This window comes from Triturus cristatus, chromosome 5_2 (genome assembly GCF_964204655.1).
Source record: "Triturus cristatus chromosome 5_2, aTriCri1.1, whole genome shotgun sequence".
Taxonomy (NCBI): domain Eukaryota; kingdom Metazoa; phylum Chordata; class Amphibia; order Caudata; family Salamandridae; genus Triturus; species Triturus cristatus.
In genome coordinates this window covers 1,126,110,839-1,126,130,172 of record NC_140588.1, presented here as the reverse complement: position 1 = coordinate 1,126,130,172, position 19,334 = coordinate 1,126,110,839, and the positions used below count along the sequence as shown (strand labels likewise).

Here is a 19,334-nt window from a genome sequence, read left to right as displayed (position 1 = left end):
TCAAGGGTATTGCAGGGGACACCAAGAGGAACATCCCAAGCCTTGACGTGCTAGAGCTTAAGTCCCAGGAATGACTAGTAAACAAACTCCCTCTGCTTTTATCCCAGAGGCAAACCCTGAATGATCCTTGGACTTGGGCTGCCTACATTGGCTGTAACATTGCAAACTGTGCTGTGACTTGATCCCTTGGATCATTTCTTGATTTTCACAAGGGAAGAAAGTTTTTTCACCTGAATTCTTCAATCAATCAAACAGTATTTATAGAGCGCAGATAATCACTCCTCTGTGTATCCAGGCCCAGAAGTCTCTGAGGACTCTAGCCGAAAAGCAAAGCCTTGAGTCCCTTTCTGAAATTTGCCAGTTAGGGTGATGTTCATTATTGGGGGAGAGGCTGTTTCAGGACTTGTTGGTGAGGTAGGGGAAGGAAAGACCTCCGCTGTGGCTTTGGAGGCTGTGGGGAATTTGAAGAAGGGTGAGGGAGTCAGAGAGCAGATGTCTAGTGGGCTGGTGGAATTTCAGGTGGTGGTTGATATAGGCTGGACCCTGGTTGTAGAGGCCTATGTAGGTGAGGTTCAGAATCTTGAACTGGAATCTCTTCCGGATTGGGAGCAGTGGAGGTTCCTGAGTTGGGGAGGGATATGGGTCAATTTGGAGAGGATGAGGATGAGTCTGGAAGCTGCATTCTGTAAGGTCTGAAGTCTCTTGATGAGTTGGATCGTGGTACTGGCATAGAGTGAGTTTCAGTAGTCCAGCCGACTGGTAACGAGGGCTTGTTTGACCACTTTCTGTGATGTACTTCCTATAAAACTTATACAGGATCTGCAAGTTCGAACGACATACACTGTAGGATTGGTGTCAGACTGATTCTAAATACCCCCACCGGGTATGTTGGCCTTCTCACACTGCCAGTAGAATCTCCTCTTACCAAGGAGAGAATAGTTCTTGGCAACCTTCGAACATGAAAACCCTGATCCCTCAGGACCGTGGAAACAGTGTGCTACATTTCGCTCAGTCACTGGTGCTCATCTAGTCTCAGAGAGATACACGGGATAAACGCTCTGGACGTTTTTCAAAAAGCATTTATTTAACAATCGTTATTCTAGCATAAAAATAGATGAGATGCAACAACCACTAGACAGTAACAGATATAAATGATTAGAAGCACTATGAAAGTAAAAGGTGATAGAGTTCTATTATCTTGCAATAATCATAAATACACACGAGTATATAAAACACATGATAATACAAGTGCCTACTCCTATGATGCCTCCCTAACTAAATGTACCCAAGTGTACCTAGGATGTGTGTAGGTGTTAAGCCAAGAATCCCTCTAGGATAAAGTCAACCCCATTACCCGGATTGAGAGACTGTGGGACCCTGTGCTGGTTTCAGGTTGGACACCCTGCAAAGGATGTTAGACCACCGCGAGCTGGAGTATCTGCATGCAGGAACTTCAGCGTCTTTGGTCAGTGTGTCAGCCGGCAAGTCCTGGTCTCCTCTGCCTGTATTAGCAAGATGTGATGTATATATACCCCTAGGTCACCTCGGGGGTTCTATCTCACTGTATTACTTTGGTGGATTTAGGATTGTGCCGGGAATGAACTTTGTACATAGATATTATGCAGGACCTGGTAGTCCTGCTATGCTTCCAAGATGCCTCATGCACTATGTAAGAGTTCTTTACCAGGGAAAATCCTGCGTTCTGTGTGCAGTGTCATATCTAGGTAAAAGGTCAGTCCCTAGGAAACGTTATGTATGTAATGTAGGGGAGAATATAGGTGGAGGGTTATGATGTTACCTGAGCCTATATTAGGGTACCTATATGGAATATAACATTTCCAGGTGTTGATGGGGATCCATTAAAAGCTCTTTTAAAGCATTCAGAGGGTGTGGAAGAAGGTGGAAGAATTTGCATTGACTGGACAATTCATGGTGAGTTTGCTGTTCAGGTGTGGGTGTGGACAGTAGGGGCAGATGAGGGACCGACTTTAAGGGGCAACTAGGTGTTGTCCTACAGTGAGGTGTTCTTCCCATAAATCAGTATTTCCTCCTTGTCCCTGTTTAGCTTTATCACAATAAAAAAGTAGACAAGTGAAGTGCATGAAAGTGAAACATCAAATTGAGGCCTCGCAGCGTCTTATCAGATGCACACAGGAGACCCACCAGGCATTAGGACCCTGCTGTCCTTCCAGAGGAAGAAGTCACCTGTTAGAATTATGGCTTGGGGCACAGACACCATTCAAGCTGCTCTGGGGCACTGGAGGAGAAGGGTCAGTGGAAACATAGAAGATTATAACTGCAGATCCCTGCTCTGTTCACTTTTGGGGTCTGAGGTCAGTTCAGGATCATTAGCAGAGACTCATATTAGTCCTATTCCTGGTAATTAATCATTTGTTTCACCAGCTGCTAGCTTATGTTTAGTGCACAACCTTCATTCTTTCCCTCAACTTTGTTGTTTTCCTCCTGGTCCATTTTCTTCGTTTGCCCAGTCCATGGACTATTTTGTGTCTGTTCTGTTGTACTTGTTTCTCCAAATGTAGTCCTCACAGGTGGACCAGCATGTTGAGAGCAGCATCCTGGAGGTCTCAGCTGGTTTCCAGGCCTGCTCATGTTTGTTAGAGGCACCCCCCTGTTGAGACCAGTAAGCATACTGTTTCTTTACTGTTTTGTTGGTGCTCTTATCGCTAGCATTCTATTTACCAGTCCCTTCTTGTCGGACTGCTCTGCACACAGAACAGCATGAACTGATGCAAACTGGGTTAATGGAGGAGGGAGGCAGCAGATGAGCCCCAACCTCAACCGAACATCTGCCAATGTATTTATTCTTTTGTTTATTTATTTATTTACACTGGGCCCTGTTTGTGACTCAGCAAGTTACAGATTGCTAAGTTCCCAATTACAGGTTGCAAGGGAGTGATCATTTCATAATACAAAAACACAAATAGAAAAAAAGGAAGAATGTTGTATGTAATCTACATGTTTGTGCCACATATGATGGGTGTCAAATATAGAAACCAAGTAAAGTGATGAACAGGGTGGTAGGCCATAATGAAAAGTGTAAACTAGTACCTTATTTACAGACTATAAACAAATACATATAAAATGTTGAGGCAAAAGTTATACTTATTGCTATTGAAAAGTATCATAAAGGGATAATGACTTGAAGGCCAATGGCAATGGAGTTTAAAACCTACAAGCAGTGCCAGAAACTGATCGGTTTAGCATCTTTTGAAATGATTATATCCCCATGAAGGCTGAAATTCAGTATTTGGTTTTGACTCCATATTTCGATTTTCCTCCATGAATTGGAGGATGTTCAATTTCCACATAATGAATAATTAGCCCCTATATTTCCGTAAGGTTGTTGCTGCTCTCCACAGATGGATACATTCTAAGCAATGAATGAAGGGCCTTATGGTTAATACAGTCTTCACATTAATGAACAAATCGCTCCGCAAGTCACCTTGATGCGCAGTGTGATAGAGAAAGGGCAGGAATGTGCCAGATTTAATGTCATATTCATTCTGTTGTTCATTTTTCTTGGCCTTTGGAGGACTCTGCTAACCAGTGCTAAAGTGCTTGTGCTCCCTCCACTCAACATGATAGAATTGGCTCATATCTTAGTGGCAATTGGTATATTTAAATTACTTATAAGTCCCTAGTAAAGTTTTACTATGTGTGCCCAGGGCGAGTAACTTAAAGGCTAATGGTCAGCCTTCACTACTTATTGGCCCACTCACTTAGGCAGCCCTTAAAAATTGTCGCAGGCCTGACATTTCAGCTTGTATGCAGTCTTAAACTTTCATTTCAATTTGACAAATGAACCCTCTTTGACAAGTCTTAAACTCCCATTTTGTTACACAGAAGTCACCCATGAAGTATGCCCGAGGTAGCCTATAGGACAAGGTGCAATGTAACACAAATGTTGGCCATATACTTTTGAGTTTTACATGCCTAGGTGGTAAAAAACTCCTAAATGCATTTTTAACTACTGTGAAGCATGCTGATCCTGTAGGATAACATTGGGTTTACATTTAATAAGTACTATGTATTGAGTGGAAACAGGTGAACAGTTCATTTTTAGTGTCTTCGGAACTGTTATCTTTAATGGTAAAGGCAGATGTTTTATCACAGTTGTTAAAATGCCACATTTATAAAGTTGCTGCAGCAACAAATGATGAACGGAATGCTGAATGAATCTAACATTTACCCCCAGTCAAAAGATCTGGGTTAAATCCATGGTTCTTTTGCTCACTATGTCACCCCAGTTTGGACCCAGCCAAATGCAAATCAATTTGAGCAGGGTTTTACACCCATCAACCAGTAACCCAATTTCTTTCAATCAGTCAAACCAAAATACAAGTAAAATAACACAACTAGATAGAAACAAAGAAATCACCAACCACAAATCTCAAAATTAAGAAACAAATCAAATGGAACCAAGTAAATACAACCCATAAAACATAAAATAAAACCTACATATGACTTCAAATACATGTACATATCAAATTCATGCACATAATAAACTTCAACATTTCCTATTTAAAAAAGCACAAATAAAACTTGCTATTATGTAGTTGTAGATCTTTGTCCACACACGGAATGTCAAAAGAGAATCTACCAAAAACAGGAAAAATAATACCAAGTAATCCCCCCAGAAAAATGCAAAAAAAAAAGGTCCAATTTAAATCCAACAAAAAAATCCAACGTTATGAGGAACCATTAAAAACAAATGAGGAATGGGGTGCACCCTAAAGGAGTTACATTTACTAATCCCACTCCAATCTCAACTGCTTAGGTGAAGGGGTGGGACACGCATACTTTCCCCACTTCAATCTGCACCACTTAGGGGAAGCTGTGAGACACTAAAGGGGTAACGCGTACTATTCCCACTCCACTCTAAACCATGTAGGGGAAGGTTCTGGACACAAACGGATAATGATGTACTATTTCTACTCCAATATGAACACTTAGGAGAAGGTGTTTGACACTTAAGGAGTAAGCCATTGTGTTAAGGTGCTGGTTACTAAAGAATTGACATTTACTATCCCCACTCCATTCTAACCCATTTCAGAGAAGGTGTTTAAGAGTAATAGTATGAAATTAACTTAAACTACTCTTACTTAATAAATACTTTAATGCAACTTAAAAATTATTAAAATGATTACAATGTTTAAAAATATGAACATACTATTCATTTGTATAATAATTTAATAATAAATAGTGCATGTACTACATAACATACCACATTGCCATAAACACATTGTATGACTAAACAACAGATATTATTAGTAAATTATATAGTTAATATAAACATTAATGACTATAATACATACATACTATACAATACTATCGGATTATAAACATGAATAATTTTATGTAATGAAAAATACCTAAAAGATTATTATACACACAAAACATTTTGGAAAAAAAATATTATATTTGAATGAATTCATTTAATCTTAGACCAATAATATATTGGTTTATATTATTTTTTTAAATGTAATTTAATGCAGCATATTTACATACACAATCTTTACAGTAATTATATAAATATGCATGTATAAAATGAAGAATATCAATGTGTACATATATATATACAGTTCCAATTATTAAAATACTTTTAATAACTGGTTAATATAACAGCAAGTCAGTCAGTCAGATCACCTTTATTTGGTTTCAAATCAAAACCAAAAAAGCACACAGAAAAAGAAGACTGACTACACAAAATAAAGCATAAAGTTAAAGGAATCTTTCAAAAGAATTAATGAATCAATTATGTGCAGCTGAAAATGTGTAAAAGATCCTATGCAAATTGTGCAATAAAATAGGGTGCATAGCTCTACCTCAGAGACAAACAGTATCTAAAATAACTTGTTATGGCTACTAAAGTTCTGGCTAACTCTAATTGTTCCAAGTAAACCATAGCTGTTTTATGATAACTAGCCTCTTGTAAAATTGGCACAAGTAAACGTTTCCGAAAAGATGTGTATAAAGTATAAAAAAGAGTCAAATGACTTGTGATCTGTTCGGAAACATTGTAACAAGGAGATTTAGAAAAATCAGCAAAACATGCTCCTTGTATTTGTATTTGAAAAGCCACTAAAAAGAATGTGTATTGAAACAGAAGCGAGTCATGTAAAAGCCATGTGAGGGGTTGGGGAAGCAGGTAAAAACATTGTAAACCAGGAAGCTCTTTAGTTTACCAATAATGACATCCTACCTTCAGTATATGTGATGCCATAATGGAGCCTCTTTTTAAATAAGAAAAAGCAGGTTTAACTAGCAACTTGGACTTGCTTGATATACTTTTGGGTTTAACAAAAAGCTCAACAGCCTCAAACTATTACAAGCTTTCTTGACATATGCCAGCCAAGGTATAGAAGCTGCTTTATCTATGGACAGACCATCATAAATAATCATCCTAGCAGGGGTCTAATCTTATTAACATCCTCTAAATAATCCAATTTACCCTCTTTGAGACATGTATACTTACAGGATGATTAAAGGACAGCTAGGACCCTATCAAAAATTCATGTTTTATCATGACAGTGAAGAGAGTCTGGTTCTCCCTAATCAACTCATGGAGAGTTTGTTCTTTATTTACCTTCTCTCAATTAACCATAACTCCGTTATTCTGTAAATTTTCATTCTCATGACCATCAACCTGAATCTTCCCACCCCTCAAATTAATGTTAAAAGTAGCTATGAGTGGATTGTGTTGGCTGCTACAACCTGCTTAAACAACAAATTCCAGTACAAAATGAGCTAAACAAAAAACAAGAGAGCATGATCTGCATTACTACAACCAGAATTACCCTTACAAGTGGAGAGAAAAGGCAAATCATAAGATCTGTAATCACTACCAACAACCAGATCCCTGCCCATTAGATTATTGTTTAAAATGTTTCCCTCAAACATCTAAAGACCACATGTTGTATACACATCGGGGCTACATAGACAAATATTGAAAATCCCCAAACCATAATTATGAAAGCTCTTTTTTATGCTTGTCTTGAGACAAGACAATTTCTTCCTCTAAATTTTCGATCACATAGGTTATACTAGCATCAAATATATTATGATAAAAGTTGACCGGCAGCAAATCAAATGATGCAAGGATGATTCAGATTAGCATTGGACAATGAGGAGTGGAACCATAGTGATGAATCTAGTTAAGTTTACAGATGTCATTATTGTCAACTCTCCCATTGTCCTACCCGCCTTCAAAAGTATAGCTTGGAAACACTAGGAATAAGAACCATTTACGTAAAGAGAATGAGTAGCCCATGTTTCTTGAAGACACACAATACTGTGTTCATGAATGAAGAAGTCCAATCTGGATTGCTCAGCTTTGACTGGATGCCTGTAACATTACAAGAGAACAAAGTAAGCCTCTTTCTGGAGCTGGGGAGATCCAGACTAGAGGTCAAAACAGATACATAAAAACTAACCTCCGGGAATTGAGTTTGACTAAAAGGTGGAGCCTTAGCAGGCAGCCAATCAAGTTACTCAAGTGACAAGAGTACTTCATATGTATTATTAGTCTCATAGCCCTCCACGTGCTGTTCAGCCCCCCCGACCGTCCTTTGACACCAAAGGTAGAGCAGAGGCCATGTGATATGGTATCCAAAAATACCCAAGAGGCAAAGCTTCGATAGATCCCGGTGACAAAAAGACCTGGTTTGCAAGCGATGAAGGACGGTATCTACAACAAATTGTCTTCTGTAGTTTCTGATTATACGTTCACCTTGAAAATCCTTTCCCAATTTCTCACTCAGACAGCTCTTGTACAAGGATATTCGGCCAATAAATCATGGTCCCTGTCTGAGTTCTTTCTAAGAAAGAACACTGTTTTATTTTTAAGGGTATGATGATCTTCCTTCTGTGAACACCAGCAGCACATCTGTCAAGACTAAAATGTAGGAAGTGCATTCTGGAGGGACTGCACAGAGCTGCCTGCATTGACCAGCCACTTTATCTTCCACTCACCTGCTTCTTCCGCTGCTCCTGGGGCCCCGACGCTGTGTGTCTCCTCTGTGGCCGCTCCATTCCACCGCGCGGTCTGCAGGGGGAGACTACAGCTCCCAGGCTGCTCAGCGACTGACACGCACCATTCTCGTGCCCGGAGGCGGAGAAAAGAGAGAGACACCCTCCGCGTCGTGGGACGCGCGCGGGCAGCGCCGGGCTAAGCCCGGGCAAAGGGCGTGCCGTCTGAGGCCGTCAGGGGCCGGAGCAGGCCGGGCCGAGCCACCCCCCTAACACGAAGCTACTGACGATTATCAACCGACTAAGAGCTAAGGTACTGTGCCCCGTCAAACGGATTTTTTTTTATGCACCTACCTGGGGGCCCATGACATTGCCATCTATCCACGAGCAGGTTTCCGGGAAACTTTTTGTGTGTTGCCACTCAGTTTGTGTCCATCCCTCTCTGTGTTGGGCTCTCATTATGGGTAAACGGAAAGCTGCAGAGGGAGGACCGATGGGCAGTAGCAAAAAGGGTAAAAAACCTAAGAAAAGTACTCATGCTGCCATGAATTGCGTTTTGACCAGAATAGAGGAGATTGTCAATGACTGTGAGGATTCGTTGGCTGGCGGGCGGGCGGGGGGTCAGACAGTTAAAACCGCCCCAAATCTTAACAATACAATTCCATCTATGTTTCATACCCAGCGTCTGACTAAACAACAAAGTATTATCCCCGCCCCTATCATTACAATCCCTGATCCTCAAGTCATCCCTCTACAGTCTACGGGCACTATGGATGTCACAGAAGCGGACTCAGCCACCCCCGACTGTGCCTCTCAACCTATCTTATGTTGTAATAGGTTCACCCTCCTCGATCCTGATCTATCTCACCCCACTAGTTCTGCTGATTAGCCTATTGTGGATCTTGTGACCCCTATCAGGTCCGATGCGGATACCTTGGCGGCGCTTCATGATAGAATTAAGAGATTAGGGGGCATATCAACAACAACCGGCGATAATTATCTCTAAGCGCACTTAGCGCTAGGATAATTATCACCGGCTAGCGTGAATTTTTATCGCTGAGATAGCGTGCTATTAGCAACGCTTATCTCAATAGCGATAAAAATCCTCACGCTAACAGGCTAACGTGAGATTATCGCTGGAAACCCAGCGATAATCTCACGGTACCTTGTTGATAGGGACAGGCAAACTTAGCTATGATATCCTCCTTCCATAGGATATCATGGCTAAATCAGAAAAATACCAGACGTAAAAAAGCAGCGTTAACCGCGGTTAGCGCTGCTTTTTTTGTCTCTAACAGGGTTAGCGACATTCTTGATAATAGGAGAAATGTCGCTTAGCGACATTTCTCCTATTATTTTACTCTGGAACGCCCCCTTTGCATCTCATTAGAGATGCAAGGGGAAGCGTAGAGTAAAAGGGTGCTAACATGCAAATTTGCATGTTAGCACCCTGTTGTTGATAGGGCGCTAGTTTTATCTCTCCTTTTTTGGCTTTTAAAGCCAAAAAAGCAGAGATAAAGCCCTTCCTGATATGCCCCTAGAGGAGTTGGTGGCGGATCTCAACAAGAGGGTGGAGAGACTTGCTGTAAGCCAAGCTTCTTCTCCGACTCCCCCCGTTCTTCTATCATCTTCTGGGGTCGCCCCTTCTTGGAAGAAGCCCGCTCCACCCAAGCTAATCCCCCCGAAAACCAATGTTGATCTTGTATATGTACAACGAGGATAATAATATCAGAACAAATGGCCTTACTAAGTCATATGTAGATATGACAAGATGCTCTGAGCCAGCAAGTGCACCAAATGTAAATTCTCCCACTAGGCGCCCCTCTAGTTCTCTCCTACCTCTTAGACGGGGTAATAATAATCTATCACTCCAGTTTACTCGCCCATCTCCCATCCTGTGCAGGCTAAGTCCTCTGTTTTCATGACCTACGTACCGAAATTGCCACCACGGTGCGCTTCTGAAAACAGTGTATCATTACAAAACCTAAGCTATACACTGGCTGAGACATGTCAGACGGTGTAGATCGATTATTAGAGAGGACATTACAAGGGTAAGAAGGTTATCACGGGTGGATGCTATCACTGACTGTGTAGAGATTGTATTTGGGGATCCTGCCTTAGCAGAAAACGTACTATTGCTCGAGTATAGGTCATCACCTCCCGCTCATTCTTCAATTTAGATTTGCAGGTTTCCCGCTTGGACTCACCTGAGGGAGGGAGAGGACTCTGGTTTAAGACAAGTGGACTGACTATCCAATTTTCACACAAGACTCCCCTCACATTCACCTACAATTCACTCTGACGAGGGGTTAGTTCTGAACACCACTCCTGCTCCCAACTTGTCTTTAAATGGTTTGGGTGAAACTGTTGATATTATGGCAGCTGACGAGGGGTGTCAAGATAGCATGGTGGTGGATGTGGGGATTTTCTGAATGCCCATTCCCTCGGGAGTCATCAAGTTTTTATCGTGGAACGTTCGGGGCTAAGGAGGAATCTTATAGATCCTGTCTGGAGTGATTTAATCGATAAGTTCGATGTCATCCTCTTTCAGGAAACCTGGAGCCTGGTCCCCCTGCATAGATCAGGGTTCATTACCCTCTCTGTCCCCGCAATCAGGTCCACACGAGGACGACCCTCGGGGGGCCTTTTAATTTGGGTCAATATCAGCTTGAACTGGGCAGTCAAGAGTCATGTAACTACATCTTATGACCTCTTGCACAGATCTATCAATGGGGCTGACCATCAACCCCCCCTCGAAATATTTAACATCTATGCTAGAGGGACCCCCGGTGCACAAGTAAGCCCCACTGTATCAGCTCTCGAGTCTCAACGTACAGCAATTACCACTAAGGTGGATGACATCGTTGCCGGGGATCTCAATTGTCATTTTGAGCCCCTGTTCAGCGATGACATCCTGGGCATTGGAGATGTCGATTCTAAGCAGGGTATACCCCAACTCACTCTCCCGCCAATAAAGAAATGGTCCAAGAGAGCTGTCCAACTCAACGCTTTAACTCTGGAGTTTAACCTGAGGGCTAGAAACGGACAAACCCACTCAGATGGCCTGGGAGCCCCTACTTTCATATGAACTGGTGCCCCCTCGCGCATTGATTACATCTTGTTGGGCACCGAGCTCTGGCCGGATCTTATCGACATGGAAGTTGTCTATCGGTGCGAGAGCGACCACAGCACGCTGTCCATGCAACTCAGGCATGAGTCGGTCACCACTTCCATTGAGCCCTCAAATAAACAGAGGCCTGGGGCAAGAGAGGTTGCCCCAACAAACTGTAATAGGTGCCTCAAGTGGCCAAGGGTAGTAAAGCGAGAGATGGACCTGCTTAAAATTAAAAGGCTAGTAGAAGAAGGCATTGTAGCTTTGGACACGTCCACGGGCTGTCTCTCACAGGCTCTCTCTCCCAAAGACTTCTAAGAAGTTTATCAACAGACTGTGGCAAGGGTGGGGTACTTTTTTGAGTTGCAGGAAAAGGGAGATCAAAAGCGCCCCCCCCACCCCAAATCAGAAAACCCTTGGTTTTCACAGGACTGCAGGGAAAAGAGACAGATTCTATCTCGAGCCATAAAATCTAAGGAACAGCCATCCATTGTCAATGCCCGGAAAACTTATTACAAAGCCATAAGGAATGCGAAGCGACTGTGGGATGAAAATCACTGGCAGGACTTAAAGGCCGCAGCCCTATTGAAAGACTCAACCTCCTTCTGGAGTCTTATCAACATCAGCGCTAGGGGAGGGGCCGATCCAATCCCGAATCACATTACGGGGAGTCAATGGCATCTACACTTCTCTGATCTTTAATCACTCAGGGAAAGAGTGGCTCCAGAGGAGCAGACCCCGGTAATAGAGTATTCGGTACCCTTGGAGATAGAGTCCCAGTTTGGGCTAACAGAGGTCCTCTCTGCAATCAATATGATCGCTCCGGGAAAGGCAGCTGGACCCGACGGTCTCCCTGGCGACCTTTTGCTCCATGAAAAAGATCTTTGGGCAGAATTCATTCTTCGGACTTTAAATAACCTAGCTTTAGGATATCCAGTCCTGGATTCATGGAAGGGGGCGGAGGTGGTGGCTATTTACAAGAAAGGGGACAGGGAGGACCCTGCCAACTACAGACCGATTAGTTTAATCGATGTAATACAAAAAGTGGTTGGCAGAGTCCTTCTGACTAGGATCAAGGCCTGGATAGATGAGGAGGGCATTTTGAGTCACTTTCAAGCAGGATTTAGGGAAGGAGTTGGTACTATTGATCAGATTTTCAGATTCTGTACTAAACACTGGAAATCTGTTATTATTGAAAAAGGAAGCCTATACTTGGCATTCATTGATTTAAAAACAGCCTTCGACCTGGTCCCACGATTACAGCTGTGGCAGGTGCTGTGCGATCTGGGCATACCTCCCCTAATCCTGGACATCCTTAAACGCCTTCATGAAGGCAATTTTGCCAAAGTCAGGTGGGGACAACAGGGTCAGCTGACAGAGAGGATAGCTGTCGAGAAAGGGGTGTGCCAGGGTTGTGTTCTAGCCCCGACCCTGTTCTCTCTTTTTATAAATGGGGTGGCAGACCATTTGAGAGATGACATGGCCGACGCCCCAACCCTGTGCGGGGAAAAAACACCTACCCTGCTTTTTGCTGACGACACTCTGTTGATATCAAAAAGCCCTATGGGCTTACAAAGATTGTTGTCCCGTTTCTCCCAGTTTTGCGACACTTGGGCTTGAAAATAAATACAACAAAAACCAAGCTGATGACGCTATCTCCCTCAAAAAACTTTAGGAATAACATCAAGCTAAATGACACCACACTGGAGCTAGTGGAGGCTTTTGATTATCTTGGAGTGAGGGTCAACAATAAGCTCAAATGGGCCCCCCATCTGTCGAAAATGCTCCTTGTCCACAAAAGAGTCTCAGGGGCAATAGCGAAATATCAGAAGCTCTCATATAGTAGGCCAATAGCTGCGGCAGTCAAGGTCTACGAGGGGAAGGCCATGTCAGCGGCCCTCTACGGGGCGGAACTGTGTGGATTTGAAAATCTAACAGAGCTGCTTAAATCGGAGAATAAGTTCTTTAGAGACTTAGTCTCGCTTCCTCTGTCTACCCCGCTAGTTCCACTTCGCAGTGATCTCGGTAGACATAACATCAGCAATGTGGCTAGGCTGCGCCCTATATTATATTGGACAAGGCTCAGAAGGTCCCCCGAACGTCATCATTACGCTTCTGCTCTGGATGAGTTATTAAAACTTGGAGCAGAGCACAAGATCTCCTGGGTATCGAATCTGAAAAAACAGTTGCAGAAGATAGGCCTGGAAGAGGCTTGGGAGAGTCAGCTCCCGCCTCCTAAATCAACGATAAAAAAGATCTATTGGGAATGGGTCACGATTGACACTCTAAGAAATCAGAGGGGTTTGCCCTGTAAGTAAAGCACTGCATGCTTTCAAATTATTAATTATTTTAGTTGTTAAAATAGGAATCATCCATAATCCATCTTCGCCTCCAGTTCGTTAAGTCTCCCAAATACTGAGGTGCCTAAATCTTTAAACAGCTTTTCCACCTCGTTAAGACTATTCATAGGCTGTTCTTTCTTCCTGGATACTATTTTTACCCATTTAGGGCAAGTCATAACGCCAGGGCTTTTACTGTGATGCTTATATTTTAAATTATTATTTTTTGCTATAACTAATGCATACATTTATTATACTAATTATTATTCTACACAAATCTTTTACAAAATTGGATTACCAAATAAATACATTACATTTTAAACTTCCTTTTAGAAGCATAAAGACATAAAAGTATCAGGTGCAACATTAAAGACATTTCTTATATATTAAAACCCTATACAAAAATCATAACATCAATGATTAAATATTATATTCTAATAAATTTAACACAAACAATATTTTTCAAAAATAAATTAAACATATTTTACTTTGAACCTTTCTTTTTTTTAAAAAACAGTATTTAAATAAGGTGTAAAATAATACAGAAAACATATATGTACAAACAAATCATTAATTATTAATCGCTCATTTTAATAATCTCCTCACCCTTTTCCCTTATAAAGCCAACATCCTGCCGCTTTAAAATATAAACATATATATTATTTGAAAGAATATAAATTATATTTAAATGTTTTGAGTCACAAAAAACATTAGCACTGAATATTAAAAAATGACCATACAACAATAATGAAATAGTACACAAACAGTTCCTAATTAATACACAAATACAATATTACATACAATATTTAAAAAAACTATGGGGCATATTATCAAGCACGGCATTAAAATTATAATATGCCGCAGAGAATTCCAATAGAAGCCCATGTTGACACCAGAACATGGGCTTCTATGGGAATTCACAAGGGCATATTATCAAGCCCATTATCGCTGCTTTAGCGGCAGTATTCTGCCACTAAAGCGGCGATAATTTTAATGCCGGTTCTTGATAATATGCCCCTGTATTTTTAAAGCTATATTAAAAACAGCACTTAAAACAATGTTCTGTTGATGCGTTTTTCAATGAGAAAATAGCAATCCAGCCCCATTTTTCCACCTCTGAAGAGTTTTAGGCAAAAGTCTAACTTTACAATTTTTGGTATTCACAAAGGATATTTACTACTCGTAAATGCCCTTTGTGAATACCAAAAGTTGAACTTTGCGACTCTCAGTATTCACAAAGGGCATTTACGAGTAGTAAATACCCTTTGTGAATACCAAAAGTTGAACTTTGCGACTCTCAGTATTCACAAAGGGCATTTACGAGTAGTAAATACCCTTTGTGAATACCAAAAGTTGAACTTTGCGACTCTCAGTATTCACAAAGGGCATTTACGAGTAGTAAATGCTCTTTGTAAGTACCAAAAGTTGTAAAGTTCGACTTTTGTTTCACTTTACCTTTCTGGTTCGGGCCCAGAATGTGCCTCTTTTAAGTACCTAGAGTATGAAAAATAGGGGATTGATTCTATAAGGGTATCAGAGGCCAGAATCGATAGACTATTATGAACATATATTTACCTCTGAACCCATAAATTGCAAGAAATATTTGATCATCAGTCCTTTTTATTTGGCTGAGAGAACCAATATCATTTTGCTTATTTTCACAATTTTCTATATACAGGGTAAACTCTACAACAATAGGCTCCTATATTTTTTCGCTATTCACACAAGTATCCTGTACATAATATTTACATTTATTTACACAGACATATACAAAAAACAAATAATAAGACGTTATGTAGCTAAGTTGTACACCGTTAGTTTTTCATAAGAGAAAAGTCCAATATTCTATAACCTTGGGACCTTAAGCTGATTATTCCTCAAGATATTTTGATTTTGTTGGTCCTGAGCAGAGTCAGTAACAAAGTTTGCGATGTTCAGGCAAGGGGTAACCTTATCTTAATTAGGTTCCTATTATTTAGGGGAGGGAAAACAAAAAGGGAGTTGTTTCCACTGTTCCTGTTTTTCAGGATCTCTGCTAGGCTGGTTTTTATATATAGCCTACGCGTTTCGACCTTTAAATGGACCTACAAAGTCGTGGAAAGGTCTTCTTCAGGGCTTGCTTTGTTGTGATATGGACATGTGATCTTGCCGGTCTCCTATAATCTTATTTAGCTCATGTGGCTCAAACCGGTGTTGTTTTCTTGGCCAGGCTGTTTTCCAAATCGATGGAGGATGCCTGTGCGTTTCTTTGTTGTTATTTCTTATGTTGTTATAAGGATTCCAAAAAGCCGTTTGAAGTTTTGATTTCTTCGAGGGAGAAGGCTTAAAGTTCCTTTTTCTCTCTTCGTGATCCTCGCGGTCTCGTTCTTCGTAGTCCTCGCGTTCTCGCTGCTGTGGAGCCGTCAGCGCTTCCTGGGTTGGTTCGTCCTCGTAACTTGACTGGTGCGTGACGTCCTTATCACAACAAAGCAAGCCCTGAAGAAGACCTTTCCACGACTTTGTAGGTCCATTTAAAGGTCGAAACGCGGAATAATCAGCTTAAGGTCCCAAGGTTATAGAATATTGGACTTTTCTCTTATGAAAAACTAACGGTGTACAACTTAGCTACATAACGTCTTATTATTTGTTTTTTGTATATGTCTGTGTAAATAAATGTAAATATTATGTACAGGATACTTGTGTGAATAGCGAAAAAATATAGGAGCCTATTGTTGTAGAGTTTACCCTGTATATAGAAAATTGTGAAAATAAGCAAAATGATATTGGTTCTCTCAGCCAAATAAAAAGGACTGATGATCAAATATTTCTTGCAATTTATGGGTTCAGAGGTAAATATATGTTCATAATAATCTTTTAAGTACCTGGCAAATCTGAGAACAGATGTAAGACTCCATATGTAGAGATTGAAAATAAAATTCTTGTGCATTACATACTTGCAAGTTTAAGCCAATTAAGTCAAATAAAGGGGACTCCTAATCCCATCACAAATTGAAACATCAAGACAGAGCATTGGAAGGACATTGAAATAATTCAAAGCTGTCATCTCATCATACACTCAATGGGGCACAACAGCTGAAAAATATGACTTTCATGCACGGATAAATGAGACAGATAATTTGAATATGGGGATGGTAACTCATAGTCTAACGACAAGCTTCCTGGTCCCTTAACCCTCAAATGAGCTGTGTGAGAACCTCTTGCCTTCTCTGATGAAAAGATTAATGCATCCTGTTCAGTTTCCCTTGGCTGATGCCGTCACCCGAGAGTACCTGCCTGTTCCACCCCTCTTACCATTGGCTGATGATGATGTTAGACTGATCTTGATGTCCTTCAAAAGAGTTTGTAATTTTAGAAAAGCAGAAAACCTTGTGATGGCTTCTGTTTTTTTGCATCAGATACAAATATTGTTGAAAACTATGGGGCATATTATCAAGAAACAGAGATAAAAGTATTGCCGCTTTAGCGGCAGAAATCTGACGTTAAAGCGGCGATAATGGGCTTGGTAATATGCCCTTGAGAATTCCCGTAGAAGCCCATCTTTTGGTGACAATATGGGCTTCTATGGGAATTCTCTGCGGCATATTATCAAGCCCATTATCGCCGCTTTAGCTAAAGCGTCGATAATTTTAACTCCATGCTTGATAATATGCCCCATATTACCTTGTGAATTGTAGCTGAAGATCTCTCAGAGTGGTGCTATCAATTGGAGGAATCTAGCATGGTGATATGAAGGTGGCATACCCATGGTAAGAGTCTGCTGTGTAAAGGGGCCTCATCTGGTTGTAGACATCTGACTGATGAAGTCAAGAGAAGGAAGAGGATTGAGGCAGGCACAAGAGGGCTAGAAGGCTGCTTGGAGAAATTGGTTTTTAGTAGTTTCTTGAATTTGAGGATGTAAGACTCCATATGTACAGAATGCGGTGAAGAGCTTTAAAGAGATGATTTAGACTTCTACATTTTTGTAACAATGCGCACGTGTTAGAATAGAATGGTTGAGAAGATACAAGGCAAAAAAGAACGACAGGCACTTAAGAGCTCAGTCATCGATGATATTGAGGGTGAGGCTGTTTTATTGACAAGGAGGGAGTCAAGTATATCCCCCCACATGTGCGATGTGCTCAAGTTGTTACAGGCCGATAAGGAGATTACCAGAAATTGTTTTAATATCTTGTTTTTTAATACTGAGATGCTTTTGGGTCTAATCACATATTTGAATATATTCAATAATCTCAAAAACATCCTTTGATTACTGTTATGTACATCTGGTCAATAGTTTTTGAGAAATCATTATTAGAACACTGAGGGGGGTGGTATTGAAATGGTTGTACTGCACATAGATGCGTGTTGGTGTCGAGCAGGCTTTTCTGCCCCTACGATGGCAGACTGGGATTAAACCCCTGATCTGTCAGGATGGGGTGGATGGAGCTCGGCTGAAGTTGGATGATGAGACGCTCTGTGCATTGGCTCATCATTGTGAACAAATATTAATAACTAGGCAGGGGAGCCGGATGAATTTCATTCCTTTCTGTGTTAGGTGCATATTAGGGTAACATCTCTGGTGCATGGACCAGAGGTTTCCTCACCACCAGGTGCATGAACATGTGTTCTGCATATTTCTGGATTTCATGGGCTAATATATCTTTTTTACTTCCATTAGCCAATAGCCAATCTACATACAAGAATCATCTCGACCAAAGAGTCCGTTTATTTTGTTCCACAAGGGTCCTGTTTCTAATTCCAGATGCTGCAGTATGTGAGGCGTGTGCGCTTTAGCACCACCTCTGGAGAGGAAATCTTCTTTGATGGGAATGGTGATGCGCCAGCGGTTTTTGATTTGGTCAACATCCAGATCTCCTCTGAGGGCACCGTGAGGCTGGTGAAGGTGGCGACCTATGACTTCAACTCCCCTGAAGGGAGGCAGATCAGGCTAAAGGATGAGGCCATGATGTGGAACACAGCAGACAACCAGGTGAGAATCTTTGGTGATTCCTTCATCATAAAAGGGGCAGGTAGCAATGCCTGATGCAGGGAAGAGACAGAAGCAAATTATGGCAATAAATCCATGGAGAGCGATAAGCTGCATTTATTGCTTTACTCTCTCAAATATACTCCTCAAGGAGATGTACCTTAAAAATAGAAAATGTCTTAAGATCTGAAATTAGCAGCAGACAATCCATCTGTCACTCCAGTGACAAAGGGGCATGTTAACAAGAGCTTTATCGCCGCTTTTTTGGCTTTAAAAGCCAAACAAGCGGAGATAAAAATATCGCCCTATCAACAACAGGGTGCTAACGTGCACAATCACGTTAGCACCCTTTTTCACTACGCTTCCAAAGTGCAAAGTGGGCGTTCCAGAGCAAAATAATAGGAGAAATGTCTCTTAAAGCAGCGCTAACCATGGTTGACGCTGCTTTTTAACGTCTGCTCATTTTCAGACGTAGCCATGTGATCCAATGGGATGTGGATTACATGGCTAAATCCGGAGTTACATTGCTAAATCTACCATGGGCAATTAACAAGGATATCCCTATCCTTGTAGTTTTATAGCTGCATTACCAGCGATAACCTACCAAAAATTACTTACTTTCCTACATGTCTACAATCAAAAGTAAGCACTTATTAAATCTAATAAGGCAACCCAATCATATTCTATGGGAAAGGTAGGCCTCGCAGTCGTGAAAAAGATATTTTGCAGTTTTTCAGTACCAGGAAATGTAAAAATTAAAAGTGCACGCCCAGCCTTTTAGGGACAGTGTACCCTGTTCTATCACCTACCTAGGACCTATCCTAGGGGGGACTTATATGTAATAAAAAGGAAGTTTAAGGCTTCACAAAGGGGTTGTTTTGCCAACTCAAAAGGGAAGTCTAAAGGTGCCAGCAGGCTGCAATGGCAG

The 19,334-nt window shown here is 41.3% G+C and overlaps 1 protein-coding gene across 1 annotated transcript in view; it reads left to right on the top strand.

Annotated features, from left to right (window-relative positions):
* Positions 1 to 18,463, top strand: part of LOC146829883 (extracellular calcium-sensing receptor-like) — a 32,526-nt gene extending 14,063 nt beyond the window's left edge. The window contains exon 3 of the mRNA XM_085606559.1: positions 18,182 to 18,463. Within this exon, the coding sequence (XP_085462685.1) occupies positions 18,182 to 18,463 (282 nt within the window). The remainder of the gene's footprint in view (positions 1 to 18,181) is intronic.
* The last annotated feature ends 871 nt before the right edge of the window (positions 18,464 to 19,334 follow it).